This window comes from Hypanus sabinus, chromosome 11, assembly GCF_030144855.1.
Source record: "Hypanus sabinus isolate sHypSab1 chromosome 11, sHypSab1.hap1, whole genome shotgun sequence".
NCBI lineage: Eukaryota > Metazoa > Chordata > Chondrichthyes > Myliobatiformes > Dasyatidae > Hypanus > Hypanus sabinus.
The window spans coordinates 2,809,856-2,827,463 of NC_082716.1; the positions used below are offsets into that span (position 1 = coordinate 2,809,856).

Here is a 17,608-nt window from a genome sequence, read left to right on the forward strand (position 1 = left end):
GAAGAATTGATCAGCTGTGACCTTGTCAAGTGGTGATGACAGTGTTAGGAATTAGATTACCGGTAGTCTAAACTCCAGCAAGTACAGGCCCAGAGCCAACAAAACCTCCTCATACGATAACCGTTTCATTCCTGGAATTATTCTTCTGAATCCTCTTTTGATCTGCTCCAACGCCAGCACATCTTTTCTTAGAAAAGGGGCCCAAAGCTGCTCACAATACTACAAATGTTGTCTGACCAACACCTTATAAAGCCTCAGCATGGTCAGTTCCTGCACTCATTTACTGGAAAACCTCCTCTGCACACTCCCCGAGTGTAGTAACCAACCTGAGCTCCACACTTAACCAGGCAGAGATCTGCCAAGGTTTACTTCAAATGCCATCCCGAACCCCGGGCTTGTTCATACCAATCTTTGGCCCCACTGGATCAGCAAAAACATGATAGCGAACTCCAAGGGGAAGCTCCCTCCTCTCCAGCTTGCTGGCGATCTGCTGCAGGAATGCATACTCCTGTCCTGTGTCGGCAGCAGTAATGACCACTGCATCCCAGAACTCACCCGGCCTCACCTCCTGCCCTGCCAAGCACAACAGAAGGGCAACATCAGCAAGAGGTGAGAGAGTTAACAGAGGGGCAAAGGGACAGAGAAACAGGGGCTGGGGTATTGGAGAGGGAGGATTGGAGAGCAGATGGTTGGATGGGGAGAGGGTCGGGGGCAGTGGAAGGGAGGGTGAGGGGGTGGGGGAGGCTTGGAGGGGGCAGTGGAAGGGAGGGTGAGGCTTGGAGGGGGCAGTGGAAGGGAGGGTGAGGGTTGGTGGGGAGGCTTGGAAGGGGCAGTGGAAAGGAGGGTGAGGGTTGGTGGGGGAGACTTGGAGGGGGCAGTGGAAGGGAGGGTGAGGCTTGGAGGGGGCAGTGGAAGGGAGGGCGAGGCGGAGGGGGCAGTGGAAGGGAGGGTGAGGCTTGGAGGGGGCAGTGGAAGGGAGGGTGAGGCTTGGAGGGGGCAGTGGAAGGGAGGGTGAGGCTTGGAGGGGGCAGTGGAAGGGAGGGTGAGGCTTGGAGGGGGCAGTGGAAGGGAGGGTGAGGCTTGGAGGGGGCAGTGGAAGGGAGGGTGAGGCTTGGAGGGGGCAGTGGAAGGGAGGGTGAGGCTTGGAGGGGGCAGTGGAAGGGAGGGTGAGGCTTGGAGGGGGCAGTGGAAGGGAGGGTGAGGGTTGGTGGGGGCAGTGGAAGGGAGGGTGAGGGTTGGTGGGGGCAGTGGAAGGGAGGGTGAGGCTTGGAGGGGGCAGTAGAAGGGAGGGTGAGGCTTGGAGGGGGCAGTGGAAGGGAGGGTGAGGGTTGGTGGGGGCTTGGAGGGGGCAGTGGAAGGGAGGGTGAGGGTTGGTGGGGGAGGCTTGGAGGGGGCAGTGGAAAGGAGGGTGGGTTGGTGGGGAGGCTTGGAGGGGGCAGTGGAAGGGAGGGTGAGTGTTGGTGGGGGAGACTTGGAGGGGGCAGTGAAAAGGAGGGTGGGTTGGTGGGGAGGCTTGGAGGGGGCAGTGGAAGGGAGGGTGAGGGTTGGTGGGGGCAGTGGAAGGGTGAGGCTTGGAGGGGGCAGTGGAAAGGAGGGTGAGGGTTGGTGGGGGAGGCTTGGAGGGGGCAGTGGAAGGGAGGGTGAGGCTTGGAGGGGGCAGTGGAAGGGAGGGTGAGGCTTGGAGGGGGCAGTGGAAGGGAGGGTGAGGCTTGGAGGGGGCAGTGGAAGGGAGGGTGAGGCTTGGAGGGGGCAGTGGAAGGGAGGGTGAGGCTTGGAGGGGGCAGTGGAAGGGAGGGTGAGGCTTGGAGGGGGCAGTGGAAGGGAGGGTGAGGCTTGGAGGGGGCAGTGGAAGGGAGGGTGAGGCTTGGAGGGGGCAGTGGAGAGGGTGAGGCTTGGAGGGGGCAGTGGAAGGGAGGGTGAGGCTTGGAGGGGGCAGTGGAAGGGAGGGTGAGGCTTGGAGGGGGCAGTGGAAGGGAGGGTGAGGCTTGGAGGGGGCAGTGGAAGGGAGGGTGAGGCTTGGAGGGGGCAGTGGAAGGGAGGGTGAGGCTTGGAGGGGGCAGTGGAAGGGAGGGTGAGGCTTGGAGGGGGAAGTGGAAGGGAGGGTGAGGCTTGGAGGGGGCAGTGGAAGGGAGGGTGAGGCTTGGAGGGGGCAGTGGAAGGGTGAGGCTTGGAGGGGGCAGTGGAAGGGAGGGTGAGGCTTGGAGGGGGCAGTGGAAGGGAGGGTGAGGCTTGGAGGGGGCAGTGGAAGGGAGGGTGAGGCTTGGAGGGGGCAGTGGAAGGGAGGGTGAGGCTTGGAGGGGGCAGTGGAAGGGAGGGTGAGGCTTGGAGGGGGCAGTGGAAGGGAGGGTGAGGCTTGGAGGGGGCAGTGGAAGGGAGGGTGAGGCTTGGAGGGGGCAGTGGAAGGGAGGGTGAGGCTTGGAGGGGGCAGTGGAAGGGAGGGTGAGGCTTGGAGGGGGCAGTGGAAGGGAGGGTGAGGCTTGGAGGGGGCAGTGGAAGGGAGGGTGAGGCTTGGAGGGGGCAGTGGAAGGGAGGGTGAGGCTTGGAGGGGGCAGTGGAAGGGAGGGTGAGGCTTGGAGGGGGCAGTGGAAGGGAGGGTGAGGGTTGGTGGGGGCAGTGGAAGGGAGGGTGAGGGTTGGTGGGGGCAGTGGAAGGGAGGGTGAGGCTTGGAGGGGGCAGTAGAAGGGAGGGTGAGGCTTGGAGGGGGCAGTGGAAGGGAGGGTGAGGGTTGGTGGGGGAGGCTTGGAGGGGGCAGTGGAAGGGAGGGTGAGGGTTGGTGGGGGAGGCTTGGAGGGGGCAGTGGAAGGGAGGGTGAGGGTTGGTGGGGGAGGCTTGGAGGGGGCAGTGGAAAGGAGGGTGGGTTGGTGGGGAGGCTTGGAGGGGGCAGTGGAAGGGAGGGTGAGGGTTGGTGGGGGCAGTGGAAGGGTGAGGCTTGGAGTGGGCAGTGGAAAGGAGGGTGAGGGTTGGTGGGGGAGGCTTGGAGGGGGCAGTGGAAGGGAGGGAGAGGGGCTGGGGGAGGCTTGGAGGGGGCAGTGAAAGTGAGGGTGAGTGTTGGTGGGGGAGACTTGGAGGGGGCAGTGGAAAGGAGGGTGGGTTGGTGGGGAGGCTTGGAGGGGGCAGTGGAAGGGAGGGTGAGGGTTGGTGGGGGCAGTGGAAGGGTGAGGCTTGGAGTGGGCAGTGGAAGGGAGGGTGAGGGGCTGGGGGAGGCTTGGAGGGGGCTGGGTGAGGGTTGGAGGGGGCAGTGGAAGGGAGGGTGAGGCTTGGAGGGGGCAGTGGAAGGGAGGGTGAGGCTTGGAGGGGGCAGTGGAAGGGAGGGTGAGGCTTGGAGGGGGCAGTGGAAGGGAGGGTGAGGCTTGGAGGGGGCAGTGGAAGGGAGGGTGAGGCTTGGAGGGGGCAGTGGAAGGGAGGGTGAGGCTTGGAGGGGGCAGTGGAAGGGAGGGTGAGGCTTGGAGGGGGCAGTGGAAGGGAGGGTGAGGCTTGGAGGGGGCAGTGGAAGGGAGGGTGAGGCTTGGAGGGGGCAGTGGAAGGGAGGGTGAGGCTTGGAGGGGGCAGTGGAAGGGAGGGTGAGGCTTGGAGGGGGCAGTGGAAGGGAGGGTGAGGGTTGGTGGGGGCAGTGGAAGGGAGGGTGAGGCTTGGAGGGGGCAGTGGAAGGGAGGGTGAGGCTTGGAGTGGGCAGTGGAAGGGAGGGTGAGGGTTGGAGGGGGCAGTGGAAGGGAGGGTGAGGGTTGGAGGGGGCAGTGGAAGGGAGGGTGAGGCTTGGAGGGGGCAGTGGAAGGGAGGGTGAGGCTTGGAGGGGGCAGTGGAAGGGAGGGTGAGGCTTGGAGGGGGCAGTGGAAGGGAGGGTGAGGCTTGGAGGGGGCAGTGGAAGGGAGGGTGAGGCTTGGAGGGGGCAGTGGAAGGGAGGGTGAGGCTTGGAGGGGGCAGTGGAAGGGAGGGTGAGGCTTGGAGGGGGCAGTGGAAGGGAGGGTGAGGCTTGGAGGGGGCAGTGGAAGGGAGGGTGAGGCTTGGAGGGGGCAGTGGAAGGGAGGGTGAGGCTTGGAGGGGGCAGTGGAAGGGAGGGTGAGGCTTGGAGGGGGCAGTGGAAGGGAGGGTGAGGCTTGGAGGGGGCAGTGGAAGGGAGGGTGAGGCGGAGGGGGCAGTGGAAGGGAGGGTGAGGCTTGGAGGGGGCAGTGGAAGGGAGGGTGAGGCTTGGAGGGGGCAGTGGAAGGGAGGGTGAGGGTTGATGGGGGCAGTGGAAGGGAGGGTGAGGCTTGGAGGGGGCAGTGGAAGGGAGGGTGAGGCTTGGAGGGGGCAGTGGAAGGGAGGGTGAGGCTTGGAGGGGGCAGTGGAAGGGAGGGTGAGGCTTGGAGGGGGCAGTGGAAGGGAGGGTGAGGCTTGGAGGGGGCAGTGGAAGGGAGGGTGAGGCTTGGAGGGGGCAGTGGAAGGGAGGGTGAGGCTTGGAGGGGGCAGTGGAAGGGAGGGTGAGGCTTGGAGGGGGCAGTGGAAGGGAGGGTGAGGCTTGGAGGGGGCAGTGGAAGGGAGGGTGAGGCTTGGAGGGGGCAGTGGAAAGGAGGGTGGGTTGGTGGGGAGGCTTGGAGGGGGCAGTGGAAGGGAGGGTGAGGGTTGGTGGGGGCAGTGGAAGGGTGAGGCTTGGAGTGGGCAGTGGAAGGGAGGGTGAGGGGCTGGGGGAGGCTTGGAGGGGGCTGGGTGAGGGTTGGAGGGGGCAGTGGAAGGGAGGGTGAGGCTTGGAGGGGGCAGTGGAAGGGAGGGTGAGGCTTGGAGGGGGCAGTGGAAGGGAGGGTGAGGCTTGGAGGGGGCAGTGGAAGGGAGGGTGAGGCTTGGAGGGGGCAGTGGAAGGGAGGGTGAGGCTTGGAGGGGGCAGTGGAAGGGAGGGTGAGGCTTGGAGGGGGCAGTGGAAGGGAGGGTGAGGCTTGGAGGGGGCAGTGGAAGGGAGGGTGAGGCTTGGAGGGGGCAGTGGAAGGGAGGGTGAGGCTTGGAGGGGGCAGTGGAAGGGAGGGTGAGGCTTGGAGGGGGCAGTGGAAGGGAGGGTGAGGCTTGGAGGGGGCAGTGGAAGGGAGGGTGAGGCTTGGAGGGGGCAGTGGAAGGGAGGGTGAGGCTTGGAGGGGGCAGTGGAAGGGAGGGTGAGGCTTGGAGGGGGCAGTGGAAGGGAGGGTGAGGCTTGGAGGGGGCAGTGGAAGGGAGGGTGAGGCTTGGAGGGGGCAGTGGAAGGGAGGGTGAGGCGGAGGGGGCAGTGGAAGGGAGGGTGAGGCTTGGAGGGGGCAGTGGAAGGGAGGGTGAGGCTTGGAGGGGGCAGTGGAAGGGAGGGTGAGGGTTGATGGGGGCAGTGGAAGGGAGGGTGAGGCTTGGAGGGGGCAGTGGAAGGGAGGGTGAGGCTTGGAGGGGGCAGTGGAAGGGAGGGTGAGGCTTGGAGGGGGCAGTGGAAGGGAGGGTGAGGCTTGGAGGGGGCAGTGGAAGGGAGGGTGAGGGTTGATGGGGGCAGTGGAAGGGAGGGTGAGGCTTGGAGGGGGCAGTGGAAGGGAGGGTGAGGCTTGGAGGGGGCAGTGGAAGGGAGGGTGAGGCTTGGAGGGGGCAGTGGAAGGGAGGGTGAGGCTTGGAGGGGGCAGTGGAAGGGAGGGTGAGGCTTGGAGGGGGCAGTGGAAGGGAGGGTGAGGGTTGATGGGGGCAGTGGAAGGGAGGGTGAGGCTTGGAGGGGGCAGTGGAAGGGAGGGTGAGGCTTGGAGGGGGCAGTGGAAGGGAGGGTGAGGCTTGGAGGGGGCAGTGGAAGGGAGGGTGAGGCTTGGAGGGGGCAGTGGAAGGGAGGGTGAGGGTTGATGGGGGCAGTGGAAGGGAGGGTGAGGCTTGGAGGGGGCAGTGGAAGGGAGGGTGAGGCTTGGAGGGGGCAGTGGAAGGGAGGGTGAGGCGAGCAGCGGACACGGCCAGCGCTTACCTCGAATGTTTTGGAAAGCTCGCAGCCGTCGCCTCGTTTCCTCTACCCGCCTCTGGGTCCCCCTCTCCATCCAGCTGGTCTCCCCCTGCTCCATCGTCCCACCCCCAGCCAGCCCACGGTGGGGGCGGTGAGGGAATGAACCTGATGACGTAAGGTACGTGAGGTCGGCGGCGCCGTCACGGGTCAGCCGGATGGTCGCGGGTGCGCATGCGCCGTGTCTCCGTAGCAACCGGGCCTTGGAGTGATGGCGTGTCTTGTGTGCTCAGTGAAGCCGGACCGGAGTGAGGCGAGTGGGAGACCGGCAGCGCAGCGGGGCTGAGGGTGGGCAAGGTCGTCGCGGGAGGGCAGAGCCTCAGAGACAGACTATTCGGCCCACCCTGCCCATGATCGGCCACCCACCACTTGGTCTACATAGTACCTTTCTTTGCCTTGGGATTCAAGTGATCGTCAAGATACTTATTCATTATTATGAGAGTCTCTGCTTCCAACTAGCCCCAGACAGCGGGTTTCATATTCCAATCCCCTCCACTGGGAAAATATTCCTCACAAACCCCTCTGAACCTCTGCCAAGCTTGGAGACATGGTGTCAGGCCCACAATGTCAAGAAATTAAGAGCTGATCATTGACCTCAGCAAGGGGGACGGTGCACATCATACTGTCTATTTTAAAGATGAGATTGACAGCTTCAATATGTGCGAACATCAGAGGGAGCTAGCTGGAAAGCTGAGAAACGGGACCTCCAGGTCATAGTCTCTGGTTTGCTGCCTGCGCCACATGGCAATGAGTTAAGAATAGAATGATTTGGCAGGCATATGTGTCTCTGAGGAACTAGTGCGGGGGTGAGGTTCGGATTTATCATTGGGTTCACTTTTGGGGAAGGTATGACCTGTACAAAAGGGATGGGTTATACCTGAACCCAAGGTCCAATATCCTTGCCGGCAGGTTGTTCAAGTGGGTTTAAACTAATGGGAATTGGAGTGATCATGCTGAAGATGAGGTAGTTGGTTTACAAACAGAGGCAATATGTAAAGAGACTCCTAGCAAGAAGGGGCTGATAATAGGGGAAAATTGCGGTCAACAGGATGACTAGAGCATAAAAGGTGATCAAAATCAAAAAAGGTGAATACAAGACTAAAGGTGTTATATTTGAATATGCACAATAGATAAAGTAGATGAACTTGTAGCACAGATACAGATTGGCAAGTATGATGTAGTCATCATTGAATCATGGCTGAAAGAAGATTATAGCTGGGAGCTTAATGCCCAAGAATATACGTTGTATCGAAAGGACAGGCAGGAAGACAAAGGGGGTGACATGGCTCTGTTGGTAAAAAATGTAAGTAAATCATTAGAAAGAGGTGACATCAGGTAAGAAGGTGTTGAATTGCTCTGGATGTAGCTAAGAAACTGCAAGTGAAAAAGGCCCTGATGGGAGTTACATACATACCCCCAAAGAGTAGTAAGAATGTGGTCTCCAAGTTATAACAGGAGATAGAAAATGCATGCGAAAAGGGCAATGTTACGATAGTCATGGGGGATTTCAATATGCAGGTAGAATGGCAAAATCAGGGTGGTGCTGGATTCCAAGAGGGTGAATTTCTAGAATGCTATGAGATGGCTTTTTGAGCAGCTCGTGGTTGAGCCCATGAGAGGACCAGCTACTCTGGACTGGGTGTTGTGCAATGAACCAGAATTGTTTAGCGAGATTAAGGTAAAAGAACCCTTAGAGGTAAGTCATCACAATGTGATTGAATTCGCCCTGAAATTTGAGGAGAGGCTAAAGTCAGATGTATCAGTATTACAGAAGAGAAAAGGAAATTAGGCATGAGAGAGGAGTTAACATAGAACATAGATATCTACAGCACATTACGGGCCCTTTGGCTCACAGTGTTGTACTGTCCCTATCTAAGTCTCTTAAAAGACCCTATTGTATCCTCCACCACCACTGTCGCAGGCGGTGCAACCCATGCACTCACCACACTCAGTGTGAAAAACTTACCCCGACATCCCTCTGTACCTACTTCCAAACACTTTAAAACAATGACTCCTCATGTTAGCCAATTCAGCCCTGGGAAAAAGCTTCTGTCTATCCATGCAATCAATGCCTCTCATCATCTTACACACCTCTATCAGGTCAGATCTTATACACTCTATCAGTTGGCTAGAATTAATTGTAAAAGAACAATGGCAGAGCAGCAATAGCTGGAATTTCTGGAACCAATTCGGAAAGCACAGGATATATACATCCCAAAGAAGTAGTAATTTAAAGGAAAATGACACAACTATGGTTAACAAGGGAAGTCAAAGCCAGTATAAAAGCCAAAGAGAAGGCATAGAGTAGAGCAATGATTAGGAAGCTTTTAAATACCAGCAGAAGACAAATAAGAAAGTAATTAAGAAACAAATAAGAAAGTAATGCAATTACCTGTTTTTCTGCATTAATTACTCATAAAACATGTTCTGATCTTCATCTAAATCACAATAATAGACAAGCATAATCTGCCTAAATTAATAACACACAAACAATTCTACTTTTCATATCTTTATTGGACACATTGTTTAATGATTCATAGTCCAGGCCGGAAAAAGGATGTGAACCCTGGTACTTAATAACTGGTAAAACCTCTTTTAGCAGCAATAACCTCCACCAAACGTTTCCTGTAGCTGCTGATCAGATTTGCACAATGGCAAATAGGAATTTTAGACCATTCCTCCATACAAAACTGTTTCAGTTCATCAATTCTTCTGGGATAACTTGCACGAACAGCCCTCTTCAGGTAATGCTTCAGCATCTCAATTGGTTTAATGTCTGGCCATTCCAAAACATGAATTTTCTTCTTTTTAAACCATTATTTTGTTGATTTACTCTTGTGTTTCAGATCATTGTCTTGTTGCATCATCTAACTTCTTTTAAGCTTCAGGTGACGGTCCACAATCCTGACATTCTCATGTAAAATGGCTTGATAATTTTTAATTCAGAGTTTCCTCAACGATTGCAAGCTGTCCAGGTCCTGAGGCTGCAAAGCAGTCCCAAACCATGATGCTCCTTCCACCTTGCTTTACAGTTGGGATGAGGTTTTGGTGTTGGTTTGAGTGCCTTTTCCTCCAAACATAGCAGTGTGCATTTCTGCCAAAAAAAGTTCAACTTTTGTCTCCTCTGTCTATAGAACATTGTCCCAGAAGTGTTGTGGAATATCCAGGTGGACTTTTGCAAACTTCAACCAAGAGTTTTACCATTGATATTATATTCTGTTTTCAAATTTGACCTACCAAAATGAACCACCACACTTATCTGGGTTGAAGTTTATCTGCCACTTCTCAGCCCAGGTCTGTATCCTATTGATGCCCCACTGTAACCTCTGACAACCAACCAGACTATCCACAACACCCCCCACCTTTGTCTCATCAGCAAACTTACTATCCCACCCTTCTACTTCTTCATCCAGGTCATTTATAAAAATGACAAGGAGGGGGTCCCTGCGACACACCACTGGTCACCATCCTCCATGTAGAATACAAACCATCTACAACCACCCTTTGCCTTCTGTGGACAAGCCAATTCTGGATCCACAAAGCAAGGTCTCCTTGGATCCCATTCCTCCTTACCTTCTGAAGGAGCCTTGCATGGGGAGCCTTATCAAATGCTTTACTGAAATCCATCCATATACACTATATCCACTGATTTACCTTCATCAATGTATTTTGTTACATCCTTAAAGAATTCAATCAAGTTCATAAAGCATGACCTATTTTTGACAAAGCCATGCTGACTGTCCCTAATTAGATTATGTCTCTTCAAACGCTCATAAATCCTGCCTGTTAGGATCTTCTCCAACAAATTGCCCACCATTGAAGTCAGACTCACTGGTCTATTATTTTCCTGGGTTATCTCTACTCCCTTTCTTGAACAAGGGAACAACATTTGCAACCCTCCAATCCTCCAGTACCGCTCCCATCCCTATTAATTAGATCAGATTAGATTCGATTTAACTTTATTGTCGTTGTGCCGAGTACAGATACAAAGCCAATGAAATGCAATTAGCATCTAACCAGAAATGCAAAGGATAGTGTTCTTTACAAAATAACTGTAAATAAAAAGTAAGTGCTACAGCACACAAATATAAAAGTACTGAGACAATACAATATAGGTTCAATACTGCTCAGTGCTGTATTGTGAGGTTCAGCAGGGTCACAGCCTCAGGGAAGAAGCTCTTCCTATGCCTGCTGGTGCGGGAGCGGAGGCTCCTGTAGTGCCTACTGGATGAGAGGAGAGTAAAAAGACCATGGTTAGGGTGAGATGCATCCTTAAGTTCAACGCCTTATATTCCGGCTGGGTAGCCTCCAACCTGATGGCATGAGCATTGACTTATCTAATTTCCGTTAATGCCCCTCCTCCCCTTCTTACCCCATCCTGATATATTTAGTTTTTTCCCCCCTACCTCTTTGTTTTTTCTCTCTCTGCCCATCACTCTGCCTATTTTCCATCTCCCTCTGGTGCTCCCCTCCCCCTTTCTTTCAACCTAGGCCTCCCGTCCCATAACCCTTTCCCTTCTCCAGCTCTGTATCCCTTTTGCCAATCACCTTTCCAGCTCTCAGCTTCACCCCACCCCCTCTGGTCTTCTCCTATCATTTTGCATTTCCCCCTCCCCCTCCTACTTTCAAATCTCTTACTATCTTTTCTTTCAGTTAGTCCTGACGAAGGGTCTCAGCCCGAAACTTCGACAGTGCTTCTCCCTATAGATGCTGCCTGGCCCGCTGTGTTCCACCAGCATTTTGTGTGTGTTGCTTGAATTTCCAGCATCTGCAGATTTCCTCGTGATGGGAATCATATATAGGCCTCCAAATCTTAGCTAAAGTATGGGTTTGATATTGCAAAGGGAGCTTGAAAGGACATGTAATAAGGGTAATGGCACAATTGTAATGGGGGACTTCAATATGCAAGGAGATTGGGAAGATCAGGTTGGTGTCAGATTGCAAGAGAGGGAATATGCTGAATGCCTACGAGATGGCCTTTTAGATCAGCTTGTGCTTGAGCTGACTCAGGGAAAAGCTATCTTAGATTGGGTGTTGTGTAATAACACAGATATTAGAGAGCTTAGTGTAAAGGAACTCTTGGGAGGCAGTGATCATAATATGATTGAATTCATACTGCAATTTGAGAGGGAGAAGCATTAGAGACATGTATCAGTATCACAATGGAATAAAGGGAATCATAGAGGCATGTGAGAGGAGCTTGCCAAGGGTGGATTGGAGGAGGACGACGGCAGAGCAGAGATGGCTGAAGTTTCTGGGCGCAGAATAAATAATGTCCCACAGAAAAAGAAGCAGTTCTCAAATGGCAGGGGAAGCAATGCATTTGCAGCAAGACTTAGATAAATTGGAAGAATGGGCAAAAATGTGGCAGATGGAATACAGTGTTGGAAAATGTATTTTGGTAGAAATGCGTTTTGGTAGAAGGAACAATAGTGTGAACCATTATTTAAATGTGGAGAAGGTTCATACATCAGAGGTGCAGAGAGTCTTGGGAGTCCTCGTGTAAGACTCCCAGAAGGTTAATTTGCAGATTGAGTCTGTGGTAAAGAAGGTAAATGCAATGTTGGCATTTATTTCAAGGGGGATAGAATATAAAAGCAAGGAGATAATGCTGAACCTTTATAAGACTCTAGTCAAGCCGCACTTGGAGTATTGTCAACAGTTCTGGGCCCCATATCTCAGAAAGGGTGTGTTGTCATTTGAGTGATTCCAGAAGAGGTTCCTGAGGATGATTACAGAAATGAAAGGGTTAACATATCAGAAACGTTTGGCAACTTTGGGTCTGTACTCACTGGAATTCAGAAGAATGTGGGAGGATCTTATTGAAACCTACTGAATGTTGAAAGGACTTGATAAGTTGGATGTGGGGAGGATGTTTCCTATGGTGGGGGGTATCCAGAACTAGGGGGCATGCCCTCAAAATTGAGGGGTGACCTTTTAGAACAGAGGTAAGGAGGGTTTTTTTTTGTCAGAGCGTAGTGAATCTGTGGAATGCTCTGCCTGCAGTGGAGGTCAAGTTCATGGGTAGATTTCTTTCTTTTTCAATCTTTTTATTATTATTATTAATATCAACATAATAAGATTGATGCATAGATAATGGGATTACAAACATACACATTTCAACTGAACATGAAAGAATACATAAGCAATAGTTACAGTATAAATGAGTCTTCCCAAATCATGGACGATACAAGTAACCAATAAACAAGGCAAACCTAGGTATATTGTAATATGTATTAAAAAAAAAGAAAACAGAAAAAGAAAAAAAAATTATGCAGAAAAAACTAATCTAACAATCTAATAACTAATAAGAACATGGGTAGATTTAAGGCTGAAGTTAATTGTCTCCTGATCAATCAAAGGATAAGGCGAGATGGCAGGTGTATGGGGTTGAGTGGGTTTTGGGATCAACCATGATGGAATGGCGGAGCAGATTCAATGGATTGAATGGCCTAATTCTGCTCCTATATCTTATCTTATGGAAACTTATCAAACAACTTTCTAAGGTCCATAAAGATAACATCTACGTCTACCTTCATCATCTTGAAAAACAGAATCAAGTTAGTGAAACACAACTTACTCCATACAAAATCATGCTGACTACCCCTAATTAGGCCATGGTTTTCAAATGCTCATAAATCCTATCCCTTTGCATAATGGCCTTTATAAATCAAGTCATTATAAAGGCCATTTAATAATGGCCATTTAAGTACAGGAGTTGAGATGTTATGCAGCTATTAACAGTTGTAGAAATTGGTGAAGCTAATTATTGTGTGCAATTCTGACTACCTACCTACAGGAAAGATATCAAAATTGAAAGAGTGCAGGGAGAATTTACACAGATATTGCTGGGACTTGAGGGCATGGACATTGGGACTTAATTCCCAGAGTGCAGGAGAATGAGGGGAGATTTGATAGAGATTTATGAGGAGTATAAATAGGGTAAATGCAAACCAGGCTTTTTCCCCTCAGATTGGGTAAGACTAGACTTAAGGTTCATAGGCTAAAGGTGAAAGTTGAACTATTTAGCTGGAGCATGAGGGTGAATTTCTATCAGAGGGTTGTGTAATTGTGGAATAATCTCCCAGCGGAAGTGGGAGATGCAAGCTCAATTGTAACATTCAAGAGAAGATTAGATAGGTACATAGGTGAGAGAGATGGTGTGCAGGTAGGTGAAACTAGGCAGCAAACCAGGATGACATGGTCTAGGTGGACCAGATGTCTTGATTCTGTGCTGAAGTGCTCTATGACTTTTTCCAATAGCTTTTTAGTAATGTGAGGCTAACTTCTGTATTTATCAGGATTATCCCCCTTCTTCATTAAACAATGGAACAGAAAAAGTGTTTACAGACAGACAGACATACTTTATTGATCCCAAGGGAAACTGGGTTTCATTACAGCTACATCAACCAAGAATAGTGAAGGAATATAGCAATATAAAAATTATAAATAATTAAATAATAATAAGTCAATCATGCCAAGTGGAAATAAGTCCAGGACCAGCCTATTGGCTCGGAGTGTCTGACACTCCAAGGGAGGAGTTGTAAAGTTTGATGGCCACAGGTAGGAATGACTTCCTATGATGCTCAGTGTTACATCTCGGTGGAATGAGTCTCTGGCTGAATGTACTCCTGTGCCTAACCAGTACATTATGGAGTGGATGGGAGTCATTGTCCAAGATGACATGCAACTTGGACAGCATCCTCTTTTCAGATACCACTGTAGGAGAGTCCAGTTCCACCCCCACAACATCACTGACCTTATGAATGAGTTTGTTGATTCTGTTGGTGTCTGCTACCCTCAGCCTGCTGCCCCAGCACACAACAGCAAACATGATAGCACTGGCCACCACAGCCTCATAGAACATCCTCAGCATCATCTGGCAGATGTTAAAGGACCTCAGTCTCCTCAGGAAATAGAGATGGCTCTGACCCTTGTAGACAGCTTCAGTGTTCTTTGACCAGTCCAGTTTATTGTCCATTCGTCTCCCCAGGTAATTGTAATCCTCCACTATGTCCACACTGACCCCTTGGATAGAAACAGGGATCACCGGTGCCTTAGCCCTCCTCAGGTCCACCATCTGCTCCTTAGTCTTTTTCACATTAAGCTGCAGATGATTCTGCTCACACCATGTGACAAAATTTCCCACCGTAGCCCTGTACTCAGCCTCATCTCCCTTGCTGATGCATCCAACTACAGCAGAGTCATCAGAAAACTTCTGAAGATGGCAAGACTCTGTGTTGTAGTTGAAGTCCGAGGTGTAGATGGTGAAGAGAAAGGGAGACAGGACAGTCCCCTGTGGAGCCCCAGTGCTGCTGACCACTTTGTCTGACACACAGTGTTGCAAGCGCACGTACTGTGGTCTGCCAGTCAGGTAATCAATAATCCATGACATAATACATAAAAATACATAATACATAAAAATGCTGGAGGAACTCAGCGGGTCAGGCAGCACCTGTGGAGGGCGATAAACAATTGATGTTTAACCAGCAGTGAAATAAGTTTGTGATCTTGACCTGTTTATGAAGTCTATTGTACTTCCCTAGAAAGAGATCATTTCAACCTGTTCAGTCTATGCTGGCTTACAGAACGATCTCATTTCCCAATAATTTTACCAAATACACACAAACTCCTCTCAGCTCCCACCAATCACTCACAACAGGGGCAATTTATAGTACCCAATTAAGACCTTAAGACATAGGAACAGAATTAGGCCATTGAGCCCATCAGGTCTGCTTCACCATTCCATCATGGCTGATTTATTATCCCTCTCAGCCCCATTCTCCTGCCTTCATCCCAAAAATATAATCAGGAACTGATCAACCACCACCTTAAATATAGCAATATACTGACAACTGTCTGGGCTAATTAATTCCACAGATACAGCACCCTCTGGCTAAATAAATTCCTCTTCATCTCTGTTCTAAATGAACATCCTTCTATTCTGAGGCTGTGCCCTCTGGTCTCAGACTCCCCACTATCGGAATCATCCTTCTTGCATCTACTCTATCTAGGCCTTTCAATATTCAACAAGATTCAATGAGATCCCCTCTCCATTCTTCTAAACTGCAGCAGGTTTAGATGGCCCAGAGCCATCTGACACTCCTCAAGTGTTAAGCGTTTCATTCCTCGGATCTTTCCTGTGAACCTCCTCTGGATCCTCTCTGAAGCCAGCACATCTTTTCATAGACAAAGGGCCCAAAACTGCTCAAGTTACTCCAAGTGCTGTTTGACCTATGCCTTATAAAGCCTCAGCATTGCCCCCTTGATTTTGTATTCTATTCCTCTTGAAGTGAATACTATCATTGCATTTGCCTTCCTTACCACCGACTCAACCTGCAAGTTAATCTTCAAGGAATTCTGCACAAGCACTCCTAAGTCCCCTTGCACCTCTGATTTTTGAATTTTCTCCCCATTTAGAAAATATTCCATGCCTAAATGACCATGCTCTTCCTTTATCTATATTCTACCTGCCACTTCTTTGTCTATTCTCCCAGTCATGCCTAAATCCTTCTGCAGACTCCCTATTTACTCAATACTAATTGTCCTTCCACCAATCTATATCATCCCCAAACTTGGCCACTAAGCTAACAAAATCTACAGATGCTGGAAATTCAAGCAACACACACAAAATTCTGGAGGAAATCAGCAGGCCTGGTAGCACCTATGGAAAAGAGTAAACAGTCAATGTCGTGGGCTGAGACTCTTCAGGACTTCTTATGAAGTGTGTTCTGATGAAGGGTCTCGGCCCAAAATGTCGACTATTTTAGGAAGTCCACTATCATCTTGGTTAAAGGTAATGTGCTTCAGTGACTACCAGTCAGATATGACATCCACCTTCATGAAGGTCTCATCGAGAGGTTGGTTATGGCATTAACTCCAGCCTTCCGGATAATCTCAACCCGTTGCAATTTGCCTACCATTGAAATAGATCTTCAGCAGATAACATCTTCTTGAACCTATGCTCATCTTGGGAGCATATGGACAGTAAAGGCAGGTTAATTTCTTGATAATATCTCCACCTTCAATGCAGTAATTCTAAACAAACATCCCTCCAAACTGAGACCAGGAACTCAGCACCTCCCTTGGCAACTGGGTCCTTTCCCTTTTTTCCAAAGGAGGTTTATTCAGTGATTACAGCATACAGTAGTCAAAGTGTTATATCAACGCACTGAGTATAAGAAATCTTGTTGCTCTATTACAGATAGTCAGATATGATGTTGTGGCCATCACTGAATTGCGGCTGAAGGATGGTTGTAGTTGGGAGCTAAATGTCCAAGGTTACACGTTGTATCAGAGGGATAGGAAGATTGGCAGAGGGGCAAGCACAGCTCTGCTGGTACAGAATGGAATCAAATCAAGTCAAGTCAACTTTTATTGTCATTTCGACCATAACTGCTGGTACAGTGCATAGTAAAAATGAGACAACGTTTTTCAGGACCATGGTGTTACATGACACAGTACAAAAAACTAGACTGAACAACGTAATAAGAAAAAAACAACACAGGGAAAGCTACACTAGACTACAGACCTACATTGGACTGCATAAAGTGCACAAAAACAGTGCAGGCATTACAATAAATAATAGACAGGACAGTAGGGCAAGGTGTCAGTCCAGGCTTTGAGTATTGAGGAGTCTGATAGCTTGGGGGAAGAAACTGTTACATAGTCTGGTCGTGAGAGCCCGAATGCTTTGGAGTCTTTTCCCAGACGGCAGGAGGGAGAAGAAATTGTATGAGGGGTGCATGGGTAGAAAATCAGTTAAATCGGTAGAAAGATGTGACATAAGGTCAAAAGATATTGAATCCTTGTGGGCTGAGTTAAGAAACTGCAAGGGTAAATGGACCCTGATGGCAGTTACAATTCAGGCCTCCCAACAGTAGCTGGGATGTGGACTGTAGATGACAACAGGAAATAGAAAAAGCATATCAAAACAGCAATATAATGATAGTCATGGGAGATTTCAACATGCAGGTCGATTGGGAAAATCAGGTTGGTAATGGATCTCAAGAGAGAGAGTTTGTTGAATGCCTACGAGATGGCTTTTTAGAGCAGTTCATCATTGAGCCTACTGGGGGATTAGCTCTACTGGATTGTGTGTTATGTAATGAACTGGAGGTGTTTAGGGAGCTCAAGGTAAAAGAATCCTTAGGAGATCTTTTATGATTGAGTTCAACATGAACTTTGATAGGGAGAAAGTAAAGTCTGACATAGCAGTATTTCAGTGGAGTAAAGGAAATTACTCCATTGTATGAGAGAAAAGTTGGCCAAAGTAATTTGGAAGGAGCTGCTGGCAGGGCCAACAGCAGAGCAGCAATGGCGTGTGTTTCTGGGACAAATGAGCAAGGTGCAGGATAGATGTATTCCAAAAATGAAGAAATATTCAAATGGCAAAATTGTACAACCGTGGCTGACAAGGGAAGTCAAAGCTGATGTAAAAGCAGAAAAGAGGGCATACAACAAAGCAAAAATTAGTGGAAAGACAGAGGATTGGAAAGCTTGTAAACCCCTACAGAGAGCAACTAAAAGAATCATTAGGAGGGAAAAGATCAAATATGAAAGCAAGCTAGCAAACAATATTGAAGTGGATAGTAAAAGCTTTTTCAAGTATGTAAAAAATAAAAGATAGATGAGGGTGGATATAGGACCACT

The 17,608-nt window shown here is 50.2% G+C and overlaps 2 protein-coding genes across 5 annotated transcripts in view; one reads left to right on the forward strand and one right to left on the reverse strand.

The window, feature by feature from the left end:
• Positions 1-6,053, reverse strand: part of tnni3k (TNNI3 interacting kinase) — a 170,237-nt gene extending 164,184 nt beyond the window's left edge. The window contains exons 1-2 of the mRNA XM_059983677.1: positions 5,924-6,053; positions 406-573 (exon numbers count right to left, since the gene is read on the reverse strand). Coding sequence (XP_059839660.1) covers positions 406-573; positions 5,924-6,017 — 262 coding nt within the window. The 5' untranslated portion in view covers positions 6,018-6,053. The remainder of the gene's footprint in view (positions 1-405; positions 574-5,923) is intronic.
• Positions 5,956-17,608, forward strand: part of LOC132401654 (leucine-rich repeat and IQ domain-containing protein 3-like) — a 58,798-nt gene continuing 47,145 nt past the window's right edge. For 3 of the 4 annotated variants that reach the window (XM_059983680.1, XM_059983678.1, XM_059983681.1), the window contains exon 1: positions 6,099-6,209. In XM_059983680.1, coding sequence (XP_059839663.1) covers positions 6,168-6,209 — 42 coding nt within the window. In that variant the 5' untranslated portion in view covers positions 6,099-6,167. Of the gene's footprint in view, positions 6,078-6,098; positions 6,210-17,608 lie in introns of those variants that run through there. The other variant, XM_059983679.1, reaches the window with a different exon arrangement.